Source organism: Nicotiana tomentosiformis, chromosome 9 (assembly GCF_000390325.3).
Source record: "Nicotiana tomentosiformis chromosome 9, ASM39032v3, whole genome shotgun sequence".
NCBI lineage: Eukaryota > Viridiplantae > Streptophyta > Magnoliopsida > Solanales > Solanaceae > Nicotiana > Nicotiana tomentosiformis.
In genome coordinates, this window is record NC_090820.1 from 104,097,584 (window position 1) to 104,121,997 (window position 24,414).

A 24,414-nucleotide genomic window follows, 5' to 3' on the forward strand; every position below is an offset into this window, starting at 1 on the left:
CAAAGGGATCGAAACTAACCAAAAACAACTCAAATACATCAAAAAATGCTAAAAGAAACCAATCCCGATCGAAAAAGATCAAATCTTGAATCAAAATCCCAAAACCGGCCAAAAGCCCAACCCGAGCCCGCACCTCGGAACCCGACAAAATTTATAAAATTTAACAACTCATTCAATTACGAGTCCAATCATACTAGTTTCACTCAAATCCGACCCCAATTCGATGTTCAAAACTCAAATTTTCATTTTATGAAACTTTAGGCCAAAACCCCCCAATTTCCTCTTTAAAATTCATCAACCAAAAGCTAAAATCGAAGATAGATTCATGGAATATAACCAAAACCGAGTCGGGAACACTTACCCCAATTCATATGGTGAATATTGCTTCAAGAATCACCTCAATCCGAGCTCCATAGCTCCAAAAATGTAAAAATAGTTGAAACCCTCGAAATAGAGTACTTTATAATCTGGCCAGGCCTCCTTTTTCGCGAACGCCGGAACTCCATCGCGTTCGCGATGAATAAAACTCACACTGCCACAAAACGACTTTACGCGTTCGCGATACACCCCACGTGAATGCGATGAAAACTGTTGCCAAAGCTTCGCGAATGCGACTAACCTTACGCAATCACATAGAAGAACACTCAAATTCCCAGCTGCCAACCTCAACACTTCGCGACCGCGATCCTCCATACGCGAAGAACAATTTTCTGCTGTCATCAAAAAACATTACGCGTTCGCGACACTTGCCATGCGAACGCGATGAAGAACAGAGACACCAAAAAAATAGCAGAACACAGCAGTACCAAAATGAAGAAAAATAATCTGGAATCAATCTGAAACACGCCCGAGCCCCTCGGGACCCCGTCCAAACATGCCAACAAGTCCCATAACATAATACGGACCTACTCGAGGCCTCAAAACACACATAACAATATTGGAACGATGAATCACACCTCAATTCGAATTCAATGAACTTTGAAACTTCAAACTTCTACAACCGATGCCCAAACCTATCAAATCACGTACGATTAACCTAACATTTTGCACACAAGTCACATTCAATATTACGGACCTTCTCCAACTTCCGGAATCAGAATTCGACCCCGATATCAAAAAGTCCACTCCCAGACAAACTTTCCAAAATTTCAACTTTCGCCATTTCGAGCCAAATTCAACCACGGACCTCCTAATCATAATCCGGATGTGCTCCCAAGTCCAAAATCACCCAATGGATATAAAGGAACCATCAAAATTCCAACCTGAGGTCAAATGCTAAAAAGTCAAACTTGATCAACTCTCCCAATTTAAAGCTTCAACTATGAAATTCATTCTTCCAAATTCGATTCTGAATGACCTGAAACCAAAACTGACGATTCACATAAGTTATAATACATCATACGGAGCTACTCATGCCCTCAAAAATCCGAGCGAAGTGTAAATGCTCAAAACGACCGGTCGGGTCATTACATTAGTAGTAGGCAGCAAAGGTGGACAAAGAAAGATACTCATTTCTCTCTCAACGCATGTTAGCATAGCATGAACCACCATGGGGAAGAGAGCTCGAAATCCCTCGCATAAGGCAATAATGGAACAGGAGACCATCGAATTGGGTGCGCATCATCAAAGGAAGAAGGATAATAAACTGAAAGGAAGTGAAATTTCAACAAAGCAGCTCGAGGAGGTGGGAACTAATGGAACAATACCATGCATGGATGAATTGATTGAACAAGGGAAAATTAAAGAATTAGCACCAATTGATAGTCAATTAGGATCGCATGTCAGGGAATTGGGGGAAGGAATGTCATCAATACCACAACAATGGAAGGAAATGTTGAATTCTAGGGCATGTAAAGGGAAAATGTCATGGGCTGATGAAGCTGAAGCTTCGCCAGAGTTGAATGTTAAGGGTTCCATTTGGGACAATTTTGATATAACTAAGGTAACAAATGTTGGTTTCAAACTCAAATTTGTAGAACCTGAAATACATAAACAGGCACATGTTTGCGAAATTGAAGCAGGCGACATAAGCTCTGAGATAGAGTACTGGAAATCAGCAATAGTGTGTTATGTTCAATGAGCTCACCCGCCATTCTCAGTGCTTAATAGGTATGTGCGTAGACTCTGGGGTAAACATGGTATAAATAAGGTGTCTATGTTGAAGAATGGGATTGTATTAGTGAGGTTTGATTCGGAGATTGGGAATAATGAGGTGTTACATGGGAGTATATATCACTTTGACAACAAACCTGTCATTGTGAAAGCCTGGCATGGAGACATGGAACTCACAAGAGAAGGGTTGTATAGAGTCCCTATATGGGTTAAATTGCCTAGGCTGGACTTCAAGTATTGGAGTCCAAAAGGTCTAAGAAAAATTGGTAGCTTAATAGGAAGACCATTGACGGTTGATAGTCACACATAAAGAAAGGTGGGGCTGAGCTTTGCACGACTTCTAATGGAGGTTCAGATGGATACCCAATTTCCTGATAAAATTTTCTTTAGAATGAGAAAGGGATGCTAATGGAACAGAAAGTTCAATACGATTGGAAGCTAATTTTGTGTAAAGTGTGCTGGAAATATGGCCATGATGACCAAGTATGCAGAGCAACGAAACAGCAGCAACCAGCTGGTACCAAAACTCCAGAGGATACTAATGGAAAAAAGGATGATATAGGAGCAGAACAAGTGGTTAAAGAGAATGATAAGGAGGTAGTAGCAGAGGGCAGGCAAATGATAGGAAAGAACAATGCAACAGGGCAGTCAATCACTCAACATAGGTAAGACACTGCAGGATGGGTGACTCATTTAAATGCTGCAAGACCAACAAATCGACAGTAATAAGAAAAGGGAGCAGGAGATAAAAGTTATCAAAATAATTTTCAAGTTTTGGTGGTGAATGATAATGCTATAAATGAGAGCAGTGCAACTAAATCTGTTAGATATGTGAGAGGGAAAGTACTACCTCCCAATGGTCATGGATAATATTTTATGATGAAATGTTAGGGGTATGAATGCCCCTAATAAACAAAAGGAGGTGAAACTCCTTTGTAATAAAGAAGAGATAGGATTTATTGGTATGTTGGAGACAAAAATAATGGCTGAGAAAATTAACCAAGTGGCTAGTAAGCTATTTGGTGGGTGGGGTTGTATACCAAATTTGAGGCAGCACTATAATGGAATATGGCTGGTATGGAGACAAGATTGTTTCAAAATGAACCTTCTATCTATGAATGTACAAGCAGTGACTTGCCAGGTTACTCATAGCAGCATGCAAGTCACCTTTATGATGACTGTAGTGTATGATTTTAATACAAAGGAAGATAGAAGAAGCTTATGGAATTATTTAGAGGTAGTGAGTATGAGTATGGGGAGTCCATGGATTGTTATGGGAGACTTCAATTCTGTCTTGCACATAGAAAATAGAGTGGGAGGAATTCTTATAACTATGGCTAAAATAACAGAGTTTCATCAGTGTATAGAGTAGAGTGATCTGCTTGAGTTACCAATAAGTGGTAGCTGGTATACATGGAATGACAGACATGGTGATAGTAGGATCTTATCCAAGATTGACTGGGTGTTCATAAATACTGATTGGCTCAATTCTATGCTAATATTTAAGGCGCAATATCTAGAAGAGGGGGTCAGTGATCACTGCCCACTCAAGTTACCAGCTGCAAATATACCTAGGAGAGCTAAAGCTGCCTTCAAATACTGCAATATATGGGCTACTCACCCTAAATTTCAAGATGTAGTTAAGGAGAGATGGGAATAGGAAGTAATAGGGTGCAGTATATTCAGAGTAGTCAATAAATTAAAGTTGTTGAAGCATAAACTTAAAGATCTAAATAGAAGGCATTTCAACAACATTGGTTCAACAACTGATGCAGATAGGTTGGCTCTTCCTAGAGCACAAGAAGAACTTCATAATAATCCACTGGATGCTAGGCTGCAAGAAGAATAGTTGCAGCAGTTTCACAAGTTCAAAAGGTCCTCTTATCTAGCTGAAGTATTCTTACAACAGAGGAGCAATGTTACATGGCTTAAGCTGGGGATGACAATAATAGATACTTCTTCTCTATGATTAAACACATGAGATTACAAGAAGCTATAATTAAGTTAGCTGATAAACATGGGATAATGTAATCAGATCAAGAAGACATTGCAGTTATTTTTGTGGACTATTACCAAGAGTGCTAGGAACAAGGGCAGGAACAGGACACATGCTTTTCACAATTTTCTGAAGGATGGGAAGACACTATCAACCACCCAACAAATGCAGTTGTTAAGGCCATATACAGCTGCTGAGGTGAGGTCTACTATGTTCAGTATTGATGAGACAAAAGTCCCGGGCCAGATGGTTATGGAAGTGGTATTTATAAAGGTTCATGGTCAATTATTGGTGAGGAGGTGACTACTGCAGTCCTAGAATTTCTTGAGAATGGGCAACTACTTACAAGATTAATTCTACAATCATTTCTCTTATTCCAAAAGTGGATAATCTCATGTAGGCTAGATAATTCAGACTTATCTTATGCTGCAATGTTATTTACAAGTGTATTTCTAAGATCATTTGTAAGAGATTAAGGAAAGCAATTCCAATTATTGTAGCAGACAACCAATCAGCTTTCATAGAAGGAAGATCTATAATTCACAATGTACTCATATGTCATGACTGTCATGCCCCAACCTCGAGAAGCGCGACCGGCACTCAACTGAGTAAACTCAGCCGAGCAAGCATTTTAGATACTTTCTACCCAACTCACCCATGATCAAGAAAGACGTGATTTCATTCATTATACAAAAAGAAGCTCATTCATTGCAATACTAAATTCTTTCATTAGCTATTTCGCCTTTCAATCTCAAATACACATATTCTTATAGTCTGAGTGGAACAAGTGATCAAGCACAACATAACTTGCTTAACATTTCCAACACCTATATACAACCCACATAGTGTCTACGGAGCCTCTAAAGATACAAAAGAGAGTAAAGATGGTGCCGGCAACAAGGCCTCAGCTATACCTCAAAAGTGACTACAATATAAATAAAAGGTACAATACATGACCCCGAAATGAAATGGGGCTCACCGAGTCCGCTGAGAAGAGGATGCAACACTATTTGTGATCAACATTATCTGCTATGGAACCACCTGCATCCATTTAAAGATGCAGCGCCCCCTACAAAAGGGACGTTAGTACTGTCGAATAGTACTACTATGTAAAACTAAAATACTGTTTCAATAGGATAAACAATAATACGGGGGGGTAACAGTCAAGAATGCAATACGAGCTTTAAATAACACTAAAATATCAAGTTAAGGATCACATAGATTTTTAATTCAATTACCGCATTATTAGGTTGGATGGTTTTTAGTGCCATTATGTCATAATCCACAATACCACCGTGTTGTTACACGGAGTCGGTCTCGGCCCGATTAGCTAGGCCATCTTATTTGAAACATCAACCATATTCACAATTTCATCCACAATACCACCATGTTCTTACACGGAGTTCGATCTCGGCCCGATCGGCTAGCCATCCCATTTGAGACATTACCCTTTTTCAATGAGTCATCTCACTTCGTATTTTTTTCCCATCTTTTCAATACAATGGCACGAGTGGCCCTAATTATAAAGTTATTTTTTGCGCTTGGCCGTATTTCATGATTCAAGTTCTTTTCCATATTCCAATATTATTATTATCATCAACCACAATAAGGCTTCCCATTCAAGACATTAAATTCACATATGAGCAATTTGGAATTAAAGGCACATAGAGGCTTTTCACACAATTTGGCATAATAGTCTTTAATCGGATTTGACTTGAAGTCTAGGCATTTTTAGCACATATCCTAAGTTTTTGAACTTTTCCTCAGATGACGAGATAACATGATGAAATCATGGGAATACATATTACACATATATTTTCAAAACAAGCACATTCGGGATAGCAGTTTCTAGGATGTTCATTTTGGGACTTGCATCGATTTCATGAATACCATGGGATTAAATTCTAAGAAGAGGGGGTATAGCCAACATACCTCAATTGAGCCTCTTAAAACTCTAATATGTTCTAGAATATTAGCAACTTCAATCTACTTTAGCAATATAGCAAAATTGAACCCAAAATTAGGAAAACGATCATAATTTTAGCTCACTTGAGCATTCTATCAAATACTATGTGTGTATTAAGCTTTCATGGCCCTTTTTATGAAAGACTCTACCAAGCCACACTCCATTCTTTTCTATCTTTAACTCACAATCTCCCCACATACCTTAGGAACACATGCATGCAAGGTAAGCACCCTCATCCCCATGAATTACCTTACTAATGGCTCATTCTAGTTATATTTTGAAATTAAGAGTTTGGGTGATAGAATCTTACCTTTTAGGAAGAAGACCTAGGTGGCTCTCTTGATAATCTTCAAGGTTTTAAGTGAGAATCGAAGAGCAATTTGATGAAGATCACTTTCTCCCTCTAGGACCCTCTCTCTCACTCTAAAAATATCAAAAAATAAGTTCAAAATGGTCCAATGTAGGTGTTTTAACGGAATAGGGTCAGGTTTAAAAACCCCAAAAATGAAGCTCCGGAACAGGTTCTGCGGTCGCATATGCGACCGCATAATGGTTATGCGGTCCGCGAAATTGGGTGCCAAAACTGGAGAGAAACTGACCAAGTTTGTGGTCACTATGCGGCCCGCAGACCTGTTATGCGATTGCATAATGCCCGCAGACCTATTATGCGGTCGCATAGTGTACCGCAGAACCTCCATCCGAATAATCCCAAGGCGGGATATGCGACAAGAGTGCGGCCCACGAAATAGTTATGCGGTCGCATAATGGGCCGCAAAAATGACATTAAAAATGGCCCAAAAGACTGCTCCACTTTGCGGCCATTCTGCGGTCTGCAGAGTGGTTCTGCGGTCGCAAAACGGACCGCAAAAATATCTACTTCTGCCCAACATTTTCCTTCAACTCCCCAGCGCATTCAATCCATAAAGTCTAAATCGCGACTCTACTATTATTAACCTCTACGCCTACTTCTGTATCATGAAATCTGGATTTTTAGGAAAATTTTACGGGGCCTTATAATGACATTTTGAGGCATTACAATAGGAAGACTACCCCAAGGTGCTTGATGAAAATTGATCTAATGAAAGCCTATGATATGGTTAGATGGGAAATTATTGAGGAAATGCTTAAAGGCTATGGATTTCCTATGCCATTTATACCCTTGATCATGGTGTGTGTTACAAAAACTACATTTATAGTAAAAGTGAATGGTGGTGGATTTGGCTATTTTGAGGGGAAGAGAGGTCTTAGACAAGAAGACCCCATGTTCCCATTGTTGTTTGTTCTAGTCATGGAGTACCTAACTAGAGTGCTGAACAAAATGAGTGATCTTCCAGACTTCCAGTTTCACCCTATGTGTAAGAGTACTAAGCTTACTCATCTCATATTTGCAGATGACCTGATGTTGTTTTGCAAAGGCAACTTCCAGTCCATTCACGGGATGATGGAAGTTGTGAATCACTTTAGTGAAGTCTCAGAATTGGTGGCTAATATAGAAAAATCTAATATTTTCCTAGCAGGGATGGATGATGAATTAAAGCAGATAATCTTGAGTAACACAGGTTTCTCAGTGTGTACATTACCTATGAGATATCTCGGGTTGCCTCTAACATCAAAGAAGTGGAGTAAAGTCGAATGCCATCAACTAGTGGAGAAGATTATAAAGAAAATCAATTCTGGATATTCTAAACAGCTTTCTTATGCTGGTAGACTGCAAGTTATAAATGTTGTTCTCTTTGCAGTATATAATTTTTGGGGAGCTGTCTTTATACTTCCACAACGTGTCATCAAGGAAGTAAATAGGAAATGCAGGGAGTACCTATGGGGTAGCACTGAAGGGCATAGGAAAATGGCACTGGTAGCTTGGGACTTAATATGTAGACCAAAGAAGTGTGGAGGTTTAAACATCAAGGGATGTAAACTATGGAATATGGTATCAGTGGAAAACTGTTATGGCAACTAGTGACTAATAAGGAAGTGTTGTGTGTGAGTTGGGTGCATGGTGTTTATATGAAGACATGTAGGAGCATTTGGGACCACCAACCACCGGCAGATTGTAGCTGGTATTGGAAGAAGATCAATGGACTAAAACTTAGCATTGCTCAATGGTACAATGGGAATATTTATACCTTGACTGGAAATGGCTCATATTCTGTCTCGAGCAGTTATAATGCAATGCTTGGTCATATGTCAAGATATTGGAAAATTAATTTGGTATAAAGTGGAGTTATGCTACGCACACACAGATTTGTGTTGTGGTTAGCAAACCAACAAAACTTACAAACTAGGGAGAAACTTCTACAGATGCATATTTCTATCACAGGAGATGTTGGATGCTGCATGTGTGAACTGGGAGTGCTAGAGTTTCATCAGCATCTGTTTGTAGATTGCAGTTGGGTGAAGTCCATAAGAGGAGCATTGGCAAGGTGGTCGGGTATCAATCTACCAGATATGGCAATATCTGAGACTTTGCAGTGGATTAGAAGAAGGCACTGGAAACAGTTTAGAAAGGTAATAGCATCAGCAATAATAAGTGCAATAGTATACCATACTTGGCAAGCTAGGAACTGAAAAAATTTCAGACAAATCAACTTGAACATGGAATTCTATATTGGCCAAATCAAGAAAGAGCTCACAGAAAGACTGAGAATGCATGCAGAGTCTAGAAGAGCAAGGAAGTGTCCAATGTTGATATAAAGATTGTGTAGTTAGTTTGTATAGTAGGTCTCTCTTTTGGTTTGAATTCATGTATTTAGTTAGATGTATTTGAGGTCTTGATGTAATGGGATGTGCCTAGTACACTATGGTAGTATTCACAGATTATTACCAAAATTTTAATTTCAAATAGCTATAAACCATGTATCCATATCCTTACTGTTCAACCACCGCAAATACATCTGCCGTGCTTCCTATTTTAATAGGTTTTACATAGCGCATATTTGGATTAGTTGGGTTAGTGGATTCCGAATATTAAATAATTATTACAACAACAAAAAATTAAATATTTTATAACATTATTAGTGTAATTTAGCTTATAATAGCAAATTAGTTATCATTTTTACAAGGTCATCTACTAATCGTATTATAAAGGTTTACTTATAATTACCACTTTATAGTGAAAATGCACAGAAGTTGAAGCCTATTAATTATTTGCAAGTGGATACATGCATCCCTGACTTAGTTGACTTTCCTTAATTAAACAATTAAACATAGCCAATGGTGGATTATAAATTACTACCAAAGGATATCAATATATTGCATCATTTTACGAAGTACTACGTTAATTCTGCCACTAATATTAAATAGTTGGTGGTACTATTTTAACAGTTCTATGTTTGGAATTATTGAGCGATAATAGTATATTTACATACTAAAAAGAGAAATCTTTAAGTTATACGCCATAAAAAAAGAATAAAATAAACGTAGAGTGAAATATTCGTTGTTTTAAGATATACATTTTTTGCTATTTGTCTGACTTTACTTGGATTATTCGACTTAAGGACGTTGAATGGAATTATTATTATTATGATGATTTCTTTTCGAAATAGCATGGTTGACCACGGAACCAGTCCTGTATATCTTTCTCACATCTTTAAAAAACTGGAATTCGTGTGCACATTAATTAACTTATCCTATTTATGACAAATTTAAAAAATTAGCAGTGACAATTTAAACACTTGACCTCGCAAGGGAATGATCAACTCAGTTAATAATAGGATAAATATGTTTCGTTAATTGCAAGAAAAGAGAAGGCAACATCAAATGGAAGAACACTTAGGGATCGTTTGGTTTAAGACAAAGATTATCCCAATATTAAGATTATAATGTGACCTCCCCTGTATGAGATAGATAATCTCATGATTTTGGTATAAATTTTATCCCGATTTTAGTTACTACGCACATCAAGTACTGAATAAATTTAATCCTAAACTTTATACCGGAATAACATCCCTAATCCCTTTAACCAAACGACCCCTTGGGAAGATGTGTCCTTACTATGGACGGAGCTAGCGTATGATTTACGGGTTCGACCGAAACCAGTAACTTTGGTACAAATTCTGTATTTTTATTGAATATGTATAAATTGTTAATTTAGAACCCAATAACATAAACAAACTAGAATCCTGAACCCGCAAGGTTCAAATCTTGACTACGCCTCTCATCCTTACTATGTTTATTAGAGATATTTTAATTTTGTGATACCAAGCTAAAAATTCAAAATTAAATGTTTGAAACTGCCAAATTCGGCCACCATTTGCTTGAAAGAATCAGTTTGAGTGAAATGATGAAGCAAGAAACACTTTCGCAAATATAATAAGAACTAAGTTATATATGTTTCTTGTAATCCCATAATAGCATTCCAAATTTGATGAATTTCAAAGTGAATATCATGGTCAATAATTAGTTTTGTGTTGTAATTAACTAATAGAAACAAATATCAAAAGAAGTATTTTATTTGTCTTGTGAGGATTGGAATTCCAAGTCTCAGGAATCCCAAATAGGACCAAAGGCAGGAATTCCAGACTTCTTACATGCATTAACTACATCTCTACTCCCTTCTGGATTACTAGTAACAATAACCACTTCAGCTCCCCATTTCTTGGCTGTCTCAACACTCATTTCTGATACATTTGGTCGACCAAGCAAAGCTGTATCATGTATAATCACTTTCTCATTCGGATGTCCACTAATCATCTCTTTGATTTCCTTTCCAAAATTTTGTTCCACCCCTTTCGTCACCCAAAGCAAGCACACATCAGCTGAACATGGTTGCAAAAGAAATGATAGAAAAACACAGATTCCAGAGCCAGTGGCCACCACCAGGACCTTGTTGTACATGTTTACTAGATAAGGCAAGCCTGCAAAATGAACTTGTCGAACCCATAAATGGCTAGGAGGATTTGACACTAAAGATTTTGTGAAATCACCAACTGCACCTGCCAACATCATGTGTTGTTTCTTTCCATCCGAAATGATCCCAAAGGCATGCCATTCGGAGAAGGGTGAAGGGCTAATCCTTCCTAAAATTCCAGCTTTGATTCCATCCTCGAACTTGATAATAGAAGCATGTCCAGATGGAGATGTGATCTTCACAGGAACACGTCTCACTGTTAACCATGGAATGATTATTAGCACTGTAATTGCCACTGTCAACCAAAATTCTTGTTGTTTTATCAGTTTGGAACCAATCTCAGTGCTATAAGATTTTGTTTCAGGATCATAAGAAATTGTTAAGGTTATGAAAGCCCAAAGAAGTGCCAATGCTATCCATCCAACAAAACGATGAGTTCTCTCGAAGAAATTGTGATGGAGATGGCGGACAAGGGGAAATGCAGCCAATGAAGATAAGCAGAGAAGTGAAAGGATTGCAAAAGCAACACCAATAATTTCAGTGGAAGTGTTTTCTCTGTCATTCAACGTCAGGATTAAGGCATAAACGAGCCATGCAATTGAAGAAACTGCACAACCGCTGTGAATTCCACCTAGAGATTGAAGTAAAGACGTTACCATAGTCTTTATCCGAATAGGAATCCAAGACCATCCTAAACAATTCACTGCAAGCCAGAACACCACTCGCAAACATGCTTCACTTCGACTTAGTGTTAAAGCAAAAATATTCCCGATGGAAAAGGAAACAGCTTTTCTTCTTGCATATGGGAAATTCCCAGTAGCAGCAAGAATCAAACAAGTAATGTTCAGAACGAAAGAGAGCACGAACAATCGCTTGTAAACTGTAAACAAGCCTTGATCAAGAAGAATGACAGACAATCTTGATGAATTAGGGTTTTTCTTTTCGCGTTTGCTCAGTGTTTTCGGAGGAAGAAATGGCAATGGTGATGATCCCACTTGAATTTGCAAAGGTGACGACCCTTCTTTTTCATAATAGCCTTCTTCAATGTCAGCTAGAGTAACATCATCATCATCGTAGTCATCCAAATCTATTTCTAGATCACAAAAATGGCTACTAGTGCGACTCATTGATCTTTGCATAAAAGATGAAGAGGGTACAATTTTTTTGCTAAAACTATTAAGCCAGTATCTTTTGCTACCTTGGGAAACTTCAGTTATTGGTTGTTTAGGGACAGCAAATGGATCTTCACGAGGCTTTATTTCAAATGCTACACCTCTACAGCTTGCGAACCTCTCGAACTTTTCTGTGGTTTTCATATTATTATTTTTTCGCACAAAAGAGAAGAAGTTAAATGAAAATATAGAATGCTAAAGGAGATGAAGAACTGAAGATGAAAAGCTGAGGAAAGTCTATGTATTTATAGTCTATTTCATAGCTTGATTAGACATTTAAAATTCCTTTTCTTTTTCCTTTTTGGCTTGTTTTGCTTTTAGTTTTATACTCCCTCCGTACAATTTATGGTATCCCGTAAAACTTCTTAATTTTGATAGCAAATATCGACATAAAATTTTTAAATTTTTTGAAATAAAATTTACATGTTTGAAAACTACATAAAAAGTATTATAAGTCATACAAATTAATAATTTAAAAAATTTAAAATACATACAAAAATATTCTAATCAAAGAAAAACTCGTTTGATCGAAATCTGAACCGCATAATATAAATTGAGACGAAGGGAGTAATTTTTTTTTTTTTTTTGTCCAATTATCTTGAACATCAATACGTGTGAAGTTTTTTTACTTTATAATATTGTTTGTCTTTTATGAGTTTTATTATGTGTACTTTATCGAATGTCATCTTCAAAGTATCTCTTGTAAGGAGTTTCTCCGAATGGATTTTATACGTAATTTCCTTTTTGGGTGCATCCCAAGTGATCGGCTAAAAGTATCAAATAGTGGTTCGCGGGGTGTAAATGAATATTTAAAAATCGACTAAATTGATCGAATTATATCGTATCGAACCGATTTTTAAATTTTTTTAATAAAATCGTAGGTTTTATATATTTCTATAACCGTACCGATAATTAGGATAGGTTTTTTATTTTATGAAAATAAACCAAAAAAATATTAAACCGTACCGAATAAATTTACATGTAAAAAATATATTTATATATTAAGTTTAAAAATAATAAAGCACTAAATTTTGTCGCGGGACTTGGAATTATGAACACGGTTACAAGTCAAGAAGTAATTAAAATCAAAATCCTAATTCCCAACCTATTATGCTCCTTATGTTAAAACTAAATTATTTCCAACATATTCACTAGCAAGACACAAGGTATTCTAGCGATTATGAGTAGCAAAGTACAATGTATTGAATACGTATCATTTCGTATGATTTAAATTTATCTTTTTGAGTATTTAATCTTCTCTAGACTTTATTCTTGAGTCATAGTTTTATTAATGATGTTTTATACGTCAATGCCACACAAGAGGGAGGGTGATTTGTGTGGTGTCTAATTTTCGCGTGTACTGACTACAGAAGGACCTAGTTCTTCTAAGTGTTCCTTAACCTACTTTTGCTGAAATAGTAAATGCGGAAAATAAAGAACATAAATATTTTTATATGGAAAACACCCGGCTCAAAAGGTGAAAAAACCATGACCTACTACTCAGTAGAATTTTTCCCAACACTTCACTAAATCAATGAGCCAAAACAGTATTTACAAAATTTTTTGTAAACCTAAGGATTAACTCTAATCCCGTTGTGGCAACCAGCCTTTAACTGTTGCGACAACTTCAAGTTAATTCTAACTTGAATACTTAGAGTACCTATTACAATTGCCTCTAGATAAAGCTGAGAGGTACAAATTAAAAACCACATACTACAATTGAACTAGAATAAAAGACAGACATTTAGAACTAGTTCTTATATCTGGTTCATGTAGCTTCAGGTTCGCACACTTGAATCATACAAGAATTATTTGCAAAATGCCTTGCTATTTTGCTCTCAACTCACGTTTAACTTCTATTTTTGTGCATGACCATAGAATGAGAACATCCTGCAATATATAGAGTAAGTGGAATAGAAAATAACCAAAGTTTTAATGTTACTCTTCCTTGGTGGAAGAATTCTAGTTATCCTCAACTTCTAGCTCATCCCTTATCTTGGATAGTGTTCTCTTTAAGTAAGGAGTCCTTCTCCTTATCAATTATGCAACCTTTTCGATCAGGAGATATCAGGTATAACAAGTTAAGCTTATCTCCTTCACGTGCATTCCTCGTGCTCGAATCTGCCCGTGTCTGTGAACACAGGGGATGGACCTGGTTCGTGCCTGAGCTTCCTTTGTCAATCTTCAAAATAAAAATTCACTTGGGCCAACAAATTCCCCATTTTGATGATGACAAACTTTGTGCTTTTCATAAGCTTAGGCCATGTTTCGACTCAGCTCAACATCAACACAATGTTAGAACATTTTACCTTTTTATCACTTATCATCAAGGACCAGGTTCATTAGGTTATAAATATCACTTTCCAAAGTATAAGCACAACCTTTTCCCCCTTTTGGCATCATCGAAAAGTTGCATAAATATGAAAGATAACCAGATTTTAAAAAATTACTCATGGCCACTAGGGCTACTTCAAATGCAATCATAGATTAATCATCATATATCAATCTAAGGATATTAGACATCTAAGAAATAGAAACAAACAGTTAGAGCAAAGACAGTGAATTTTAGTGATTGATAAGATCCTACCACAAAACATAAGAAGAAATAAAAACATTAAGGTTCGGAAGGACCAGGTTCTTGGTTTTTGGCTTGGAGTAGCTTCAGCATATCCTGAAGAATGCCATCATTCTTCTCATTTTCTTTTGCCAGCTCGGTTCTCAGAGCATATCTCCCAGTCTCCACTTCTGCCAACCTCTTCTTTAGCCTATCAATCTCAGCATCCTTAGCCTCACTTTCTTGTACCAAGGCTCACACTTTGCTATTCACTGGTACCTTTTTGGATGAACCAGATTCTTTAGGAGTGGTTTGGACTTCATAGTCACAAGCAGTCAAAGTATTTGCCCCAAAATGATCCTTGCTTGTACCAACCTTCCATTTCTTGATGGGTACCTTGAAGTGCGCAAGTACAGCCATGAGAATAAAGCTATAGGGTATGACATGAGTCTTGGTACCATTTAGAACCCTCTCAAGAAGCTGGATTATAAACCCATGCCAGTTGATTTGCCTCCCACTATGCAAACATTCATAAGGACCAGGTCCATGAATGTGGCAATGTGCCTCCTTTACTGCCTAGGCAGCACACATTTGTTTACAAATTCGAACAACACTTTGTGGGGTGGCTTCATCTCACTTTTGTAAATAGCCTTGGGCTCAAATTCCTCTTCATTGTCACCAAATTTCCTAGTAATGGCAAGGGCAGTAGGGAGATTCTATAAACTTGGCCATTTTAGTTTCTTATAATCATTTCACCCTTCAGCTTGTACACACAAGATCTGTCCCAGCTCTTTCTAATCAAAAGTTACTTTCACCCACTTTACCACACTGGTGACCCTACCATCTTTTATCTCACAATTGGCCATAAACTCCACAATTTCATTGCTGGCCAGCCTGCCATCCATCTGAAGGACCATGTCCTTCCAGTCTTGCAACTGTAACTTCTCCAAAAGTATCACCATTCCTTCCTCCTTCAAGTCCCTAAGGAGTCTGCCTTTCAAGATAGTCCCTTTTTCAAATTTGACCATCTTGTCTTTCTCAGCATCAGAATCATCATCTTCTTCTTCTCCACTCCATTCTTCTTCCTCCGTAATTTTCACTTTTCTTGATTTAACAGCAGACCTGGTTCTTTTAGCCAAAGTGGATGGTTCAACAGACTTTGACTTTGAAACAGATTTCTTGGTGGAAGTCTTTGCTTTCTTAGCTTTGGGAGTCGGAACCTCCACTTCTTCTGTCTCATCTTCATCTCGAAGGACCAGGTCTATCTCATCAATTTCAACAACCTCAACAGGCTCACTCACCTTCTTCTTTCCCTTAGCATCAACTTTTCTTTACTTTCTTTTAAGGCTTTCTCCAGTTCAGCCTCACTCTGCTTCTTCTGACTTCTTGTGGCTCTTCCTCTTGTGGGAGGAATTTCAACAAGGATAGAAGAGGCAGCATTCCTTTTCTTGTTTGCCCTAGCAGTGCTAGGGGTGTTAACTCCTGAACTTCTTTTCTTCTTTGGATTGTAGCTTGTAGTCACCCTTTTCAGTAGGTGTGCGAGAGTTTCCTGTTCAGATAGAACAGGTTCATCTACATTTTTCCCAAGTTAAAGCAGCCCCTCAACAACTTCTCTAGACCCACTTCCCCCAGTTTTTCTCACACCCTCCTCTATTGTAGTAGACTCATCACCCCAAACAACCATTGCACCTGATTCTTTAGTTAGACTAACAAGAGTGGGTAAAGAACCAACCATTCCTTTTCCCTTTTCCCTTTTCCCTCAAAGTACTCTGAGCACCCTCACTCTCTTTTTCTTTTCCTTTTTTATTTTTACCACCAACCCTTCCAGACTCAATAGTTTTAACACCTGTCATGGATCCTACCAGCACAAAACCTATTCTCCAAATTCGTAGCAACCTCAGAAATAATTTCAGGAGTAATTTTAGGGCCAGATGATACCTGTTCAGTCTCATAAGAAACCGTTTGTTCCCCCTCAGTAGCAGATTTAAATGAGTCTTCAGATTTCTGAGGTTCCTGGACCTGGCTATCCTTCAATTGTTTATCTAATGTTTTAGATAATGTACTCCCAGCCACAGTCTTGCGAGCAAGCATCTTAGTTCTTTCTTTCTTAGATAGAGGTATGGTTGAAGGTGTGATAGATAGTGTGGGTGTGATTTCCTTGGGTGGGGATGAAGGTTTTTCAGAAGGGTTTGCCATTTTTGAGTTTGAGAGCTTTAGAAAACGAGTTTGTGTGAGAGTAAAAGAGGAGAGAAGTTTGAGAGAATTTGGACGGCTTGAAAGTTTAGAAGTGAAGAAACAAATAACTCCTAATCAATATAAAGTGGAGGAGTTCACTTGAGTAACGACAGCTTTTGCAGAAGTCTAATCAAACTGCAAGTTAGTTTGAAAAGACGTTTAAGACTATCCCTAGAATCTAGGCACTTAATGCAGTTAGGACTCCTCTTGAACGGAATTGGTTCATTTGTAACTGATAAGTCCAAAAAGGATTTGGGATTAGATGGGACTCTTCTTTTAATCATGATCCAAATATAGTTATTTCAAATTATGCTGAGTATAGAATACATACCAAGTAATCTTGATGAACCAGGTTCATCACTGAAAAATCTCTTGTGTAAGTCTAAATTTTCCAAGAAAATAGAGATAATATCATTAGGGATTAATGAATCATTTTAGCACATGGCACAAGAGTATACTATTAAAAGTATGAGACCGAGAAAAATTTAATCTAACTATAAACAAAATTTACAGAATTTATAACCAAAAACATTTTCCATCAAATTCTTTTTTTTGTTTTTTTTTTCAATTTTTGTTTTTTTCAATTTTGAAATTTTGAATTGGTCTTTTTAAGTGATCTTAATCATCCCTAATTTTAACATGTTCCTTTCAAAGTGATCTCTACTTGGAGCTTTTGTAAAGATGTCAGCTATTTGCTTGTCAGTAGCACAAAATTCTACAGTGATCAAACCCTTTTCGTAGTTGTCCCTAAAAAAGTGATGCCTAACATCTATGTGCTTAGTTCTCTTGGGATGAACCGGGTTCTTGGTCATACTAATTGCACTAGTGTTATCATAAAAGATGGGGATACAACCAACATCAATTCAAAAGTCCATTAATTGTTGTTTGATCCACAACAATTGAGCACAAGATGAAGCAGCAACAACATACTCAGCTTCAGCAATAGATAAGGCCACAGAATTTTGCTTTTTGGTGGCCCAAGACACAAGACATGAGCCAAGAAAGTGTGTCATACCTAAGGTGCTCTTTCTATCTACAAGAAAACCTGCATAACCAGCATATCCCACTAGATTGAAATTACTACCTTTTGGATACCATAGACACAGGTCAGTGGTGCCTTTTAGGCATCTCAAATTCCTCTTGACAGCAATCAAATGAGACTCCTTTGGATTCGCTTGAAATCTTGTACAAAGGCCTACACTAAAAATAATGTTAGGTTTGCTAGCAATGAGATACAACAATGAGCCAATCATTCCCCTATACAACTTCTGATCAACAGATGAACCAGATTCATCTATATCCAACTTTGTAGTTGTTGCAATAGGAGTGTCAATTTCTTTGGAATCTTCCATTTTAAACCTTTCAAGCAACTCTTTTACATACTTCTGCTGATGGATCATAGTTCTATTTGAATTTTTTTTAATTTGTAATTCTAAAAAGAAATTAAGCACACCCATCATGCCCATTTCAAATTCACTTCTCATTAGTTTAGCAAATTCTGTACTTAACTTATCCGTAGTTGCTCCATAGATTATATCATCAACATATATCTGAACTACCAAGAGATCTTTACCTTTTTCTTTCAAGAACAAAGTATTGTCAATTTTACCTCTTTCGTAGTCATGCTCAAGCAAAAATTTTGATAGTCTTTCATACCATGCTCTTGGAGCCTGCTTGAGCCCATATAGTGTCTTATCAATCTTGTACACATGATCAGGACATTCCTTGCTTTCAAAGCCCGAAGGTTGCTTGACAAACACTTCTTCTTTTAGATAGCCATTGAGGAAGACACTCTTGACATACATCTGGTAAAGAGTGAATTCCATATAAGCAGCAAAAGCTATGAGAAGTCTTATGACTTTCAACCTTGCAACTGGAGAAAAGGTTTCATCATAGTCTATGCCCTCCTATTGGCTATATCCTTGAACCAACAATCTTTCCTTGTTCCTTGTTCCTTGTAACTGTTCCATCTTCATCAAGTTTATTTCTGAAGACTCATTTTGTGCCAATTACTTATTTGTCCTTGGGTCTTGGTACCAGATGCCAAACTTGAATCCTTTCAAATTGGTTGAGTTCATCTTGCATTGCATTTACCTAGTCTGCATCCTGCAAAGCCTCAACAACATTTTTGGATTCAATAAGAGATAAGAAAGCATCAAAAGCACAAAGATTCTTTAATGAAGATCTAGTTTTGATTCTAGAGGTTGGATCAGTAATTATGTTCTCAGTGGGATGAGAACTCTGATACTGGTAAGATTTCATAACCAGCTGGTTTCCCCATGATGTTCCTTCAATGTTTTGTTGCTGAGCAACAGGTTCATGGACATGTTCCCTTGAGGTTTAAGGATCATTTCCTCTTTGTTCTATTCCCCCTGTCATGTTGCCCTGGGTGGAATGACATTACATCTCATGTTCCTTCCTCTAGTGCATCTTCAATCTGGGCTATGGTTTTATTTGAGTTTCTTACCAGCCCAATTGCTTCATCATCATATTCTTGTCTCTTAGAAAGAATGTTAGTTTCATCAAAAACCACATGAACACTTTCTTCTACACACATAGTTCTTTTGTTATAGACCTTATAAGCTTTACTATGTGAAGAATATCCCAAGAATACTCTCTCATCACTTCTGGGATCAAACTTACCTAGGGAGTCTTTACCATTATTGTGCACAAAGCACTTGCATCCAATGCCCTAAGATGGGATATGTTTGGTTTTCTCCCTTTAAGTAACTCATAGGGAGTCTTCTCTACAAGAGGTCTAGTCATGCACTTATTTATGATATAGCATGCAGTGTTTACAGCTTCTGCCCAGAAGCTATGGGGTATTTTACTAGAAAGAAGCATAGTCCTAGCCATATCTTCAAGTGTCTTATTCTTTATTTAAACTACTCCATTATGTTATGGAGTCCTAGGAGCAGAGAAATTATGGTCTATGACATGCTCATAACAAAATTCAGCAAATTTAGCATTCTCAAATTCAATGCCATGATCAGACCTAATTGATGCAAGTTGATTAACTAGTTGTTTCTGAGTTTTTCTAACAAAAGATGTAAACATGTCAAATGCTTCATCTTTAGATGTTAAAAACAATGTCCAAGTAAACCTAGAATAATCATCAATAAGAACCATCACATATCTTTTACCACATCTACTTAATGTTCTCATTGAACAACAAAGATCCATATGGACCAGTTCCATCGTCCTGGTGGTGTTTACCATTTTCTTGCATTTAAAAGAGGATCTTACCTATTTCCCCCTTGCACAAGCCTCACAAACTTTATCTTCCTTGAACTTGATGTTAGGCAACCCTATCACCAGGTCCTTGGAGACTAATTTGTTGAGTTGACTCAGACTGGCATGACGAAGTCTCTTGTGCCAAAGGAGGGGATCATTATCCAATATACTTAAGCATGTGAGTTCATTTTCTGAAAGTGTGGACAGATTTACAACATATATATTGTTCACTCTTTTTTCCTGTAAAACAATCTTGTCAGTGGTAAGATTAATCACAAAGCATTTGGTAGAGGTGAATGCTATCATGTTACCTCTATCACACAATTGTGATACACTTATTAGACTGTAATTTAGTCCATCTATCAAGTAGACATTCTCAATAGAGTGAGAATCAGTCTTACCTACCTTTCCAACCCCAATGATCTCACCTTTCCTCCCATTTCCAAAGGAGGCATTATCTTCTTTGAGGCCCTCAAGTGAAAGGAACTGGTTCTTGCTTCCTGTCATATTCTTTGAGCAATCACTATCCATGTACAATATTTGGCTGCTCCCCTTCACTTGGACTAGTAAAAGGAAATCAGGGGTTAGTCTTGGGAACCCAAACTATTTTTGGTCCCTTTCTATAGGCAAAAGGATGAATCAAATTCTTTTTTGCCCAACTTGGTAGCCTATTTTTCCCTTGAACAAATTCTTTGTTCTTTTGACTTGCCTTTTCTTTTGCAGTGCATTCACTTTTATAGTGACCTGTTTTACCACAGTGTGTGCAAATTTTGTTCTCGGAAAGTGTGAGTTACTTGCTTTTAGGATCCCATTTAGGTGCCAGGTAAGTCCTCTTCTGTTGTTACTATGATGTTCCTGTAGCCATAAAAGTGCATCGAGGACCTGTTCCATTTACAAGTTCTGTCTAGATCATGCTTGACCTTGCTTAAATCCTACTTTAGAATTCTTACCTGCTTATCCCTTTTATACAGCTCATCTTTCATTTTACCTACGTTTTCTTCTAGAGTGAGTTTTGTGTAATCAACTATCCTTTTACTTGTTCCTAATTTTAGTTTTAGATTTTCAGATCTAAGCTCTAGGACAATTGAGTCAAGTGCATGAACCTGGTTCTTTAACACAGCATTTTTACTTATAGTTTCACTAACCTTAAATTCCAGGTTTTTTCACTTATCCTTCAAAATCATACATTCTTTAGACAACTATTCCTTTTCATTGTTTACATCCTCAGATTCATCAATCAGTTATAGAAGTAACTCAGACAACCTTTCTTTAGACAATAATTTAAATTTTTCTTTGAGATGAATTACACTTACCTCAGTTTCTTCATCAGATTCTCCAATGGCCATAAGTGTTTGTTCATCCCCATCATCACCATCTGAGCTTTCTCCCCAAGCAGCGACCATAGCCTTGGTTGATCATTTGTTGTTACTTTTCTTGGGTTGAACCTGTTCTTTCTTCATGTTCCTTCGTTCAGCTCTTTCCTTCTTCCACTCAATTTCCCATTGGGGACAGTTTTTGATGTAGTGATCCGTCTTTCCACACTTGTAGCATCCATCATTGGTTTGCTTCTCAGGAACTTTTGATTTACTATAGCTTCTACTTCTTGAAGGACCCTTTCCTCTCCTCAAGTACTTCTTGAAGTCCTTGGTGATCATAGCCACTTCATCATCTTCTAGATCAGAACCTTCAGTAATTCTGAGTGTCAGGCTTCTTTCCATCTTAGGTACATCTATTTTCATGGTTTGTCTCCTAAGTTCATAAGCAATGAGATTTCCAATTAACTCATACAATGGGAGAGTGGCAATATTCTTTGATTCCTGAATGGCAGTGATTTTGCTCTCCCAAGTAATAGGCAGAACCCTTGTCAAAATCTTCTCAACTCTATCTTCTTCAGAAATAATCCTTCCAAGAGACTTTAGTTCATTTGTCAATGTAGTAAACCTTGTGTACATCTCTTGAATGGTTTCCCCTTCCTTCATGGTAAAGTTCTCATAGTGAGAATACAGTAGAGTTCCTCTGGACCTATTCACTTGAGGTGTTCCTTCATGGGCCACTTGTAAAGTGTCCCAGATTTCCTTAGCATTGGTACAGCTTTGGATTCTACTGTACTCATCTTGATCGAGTCCACAAACAAGCCATTTCTTGGCTTTAGTATTCTTTTCCCATTTCCTCAAGTCCTCAGCAGTGTGGTCAGCTTTTGTCTTTGGCACCTCTACTCCTTTGGCATTTATCTTCATGGTAGCCAGTAGACCATCTGTGACAATGTCCCATAGCTCATAGTCTTCTCCTATGGTGTGATCTCTCTTCATGTTTTTCCACCAAGAGTAATATTGGTCGTTGAAGAGTAGTGGCCTAGAAGTGAATTGCCCTTCCCAGTTTTTAGGTGGTGCACTTATCTTGATCTTCTCCTAAGGTGTTAGCCTCTTCAAGGATAACCTACTCTGATATAACCTACTCTGATACCAATTTATGTTTTATACATTAATGTCACACAAGAGGAGGGTGATTTGTATGGTGTCTAATTTTCGCGTGCACTGACTACAGAAGGATCCGGTTCTTCTAAATGTTCCTTAACCTACTGTTGCTGAAATAGTAAATGACCCGACTCAAAAAGTAAAAAAATTACGACCTACTACTCAGTAGGATATTTCCCCAACCGTTGTGGCAACCAGCCTCTAACTGTTGCGACAATTTCAAGTTAACTCTAACTTGAATACTCAGAGTACCTATTACAATTGCCTCTAGATAAAGCTGAAAGGTACAAATTGAAAACCACCTACTATAATTGAACTAGAATAAAATACAGAAACTTGGAACTGGTTCTTCTATCTGGTTCATGTAGCTTCAGGTTCGCACACTTAAATCACACAAGAATTGTTTGCAAAATGCCTTGCTATTTTGCTCTCAACTCACGTTTAACTTCTGCTTTTGTGCGTGATCGTAGAATGAGAACATCCTGCAATATATAGAGTTAGTAGAATGCAAAATAACTAGAGTTCTAATGCTACTCTTCCTTGGTGGAAGAGTTCTAGTTATCCTCAACTTCTAACTCCTCACTTATCTTGGATAGTATTCTTTTTGAGTAAGGAGTCCTTCTCCTTATCAATTATGCAACCTTTTCGATCAGAAGATATCAGATATAACAAGTTAAGCTTATCTCATTCACGTGCATTCCTCATGCTCGAATCTGCCCGTGTCTGTATACACAAGGGATGGACATGGTTCATGCCTGAGCTTCCTTTGTCAATCTTCAAAACGAAACTTCACTTGGGCCAACAGTTAATATTTTTTCACTCGTGTGATTTATATTTTCTTTGTCTTTGCTTAGTTTCTTTTATGCTATTGTAGAATAGTTAATGGATCTATACTCTGACCATATTTTATGTTCTTAATACATCATCCTTTAAATAGTAAAAATGTATAAAGAGATTTGCTAAGTCCTATAAAAGTACGTATGTTATTGCATTCTACTTCTACTACTTTTACATGACATTTAGAAAAATACCGAAAATTAATCGAACCGTACCGATACCGAAGAGAAACCGACATGATTGGAACGGTTTTGAAAAGTCTAATTTTGGTTATACATAATAAAATAACTAAAGAATTGGTATAATACTAATTTTATAAAATAACCGGCAGAACCGAACCATTGACACTCCTAGTGGTTCGTATCGGCATTTCCTAATTTGGCTTGGTGTAAAAATCAATATGACTTTTTGATGTTTGATGACAACCCACAATCTTCTTTATGTCTTATATGTTTTATAGTTTAATAAAATCCAGATATTCGTTAGAATAATGTTTTCGTCCGTTAATAACCAAACAACTAAGTCAAATTTATTTAACTAAAAATCCAGTAAACAAATTTATCCGTTTCCATCAGTTTCTACTAGGTGGGGGTAACACGGTCATTTTAGAATTTTATCCCTTCTATGAGGGGAGATTAAGTAGGCGTTTGGACATAAAAATTATAATTTTTGAAAAAAAATAGTATTTAGAGTTAAGTTGAAAATAATATTTGCAATTTGAAATTACGTTTGGGCATGCATTTTACTTGAAAAAATATTGTAGTTTTGTGAGTAAGAAATTTTCAAAAACTTGTAAAATTTCATGAACAAACACATTTTTGAAAAATAAATATATGAACAAACGGGCCTAAATAATTCCAAGATTGTGGTATAAGATTATCCCGTAATTAGCTAATCTCTATAATCAAATATAAAATAAATTTAATTCCAATTTTTACACCAGGATATCCACCTTTACCTCATGAAGTACTCGATTGCGCCAAAT

General features: G+C 37.1%; 2 protein-coding genes across 2 annotated transcripts; both read right to left on the minus strand.

Moving 5' to 3' along the window:
- Positions 1-10,462: 10,462 nt before the first annotated feature.
- LOC104096099 (adenylate-forming reductase 03009) lies at positions 10,463-12,283 on the minus strand. The gene has a single exon (XM_009602406.4). The coding sequence runs from the start codon at positions 12,237-12,239 to the stop codon at positions 10,557-10,559; it is 1,683 nt and encodes a 560-aa protein (XP_009600701.1). The 5' UTR covers positions 12,240-12,283; the 3' UTR covers positions 10,463-10,556.
- A 9,250-nt stretch (positions 12,284-21,533) lies between these two features.
- On the minus strand, positions 21,534-22,427 carry LOC104096101 (uncharacterized). The gene is made up of 2 exons (XM_070185465.1): positions 22,060-22,427; positions 21,534-21,978 (listed from the first exon to the last, which is right to left on the minus strand). Exons 1-2 carry the CDS (start codon positions 22,425-22,427, stop codon positions 21,534-21,536), a joined length of 813 nt encoding a protein of 270 aa, XP_070041566.1.
- Positions 22,428-24,414: the final 1,987 nt, after the last annotated feature.

What these genes read in the sequence shown, in the direction of transcription:
- LOC104096101 (XM_070185465.1), bottom strand. Translation starts at nt 22,427, where the DNA reads ATGAAGAGAGATCACACCATAGGAGAAGACTATGAGCTATGGGACATT. An exon ending in ATTCAAGAGATGTACACAAG is followed by an intron (nt 21,979 to 22,059) that starts GTTTACTACATT and finishes GATTTTGACAAG; the next exon opens with GGTTCTGCCTATTACTTGGG.
- LOC104096099 (XM_009602406.4), bottom strand. Translation starts at nt 12,239, where the DNA reads ATGAAAACCACAGAAAAGTTCGAGAGGTTCGCAAGCTGTAGAGGTGTA.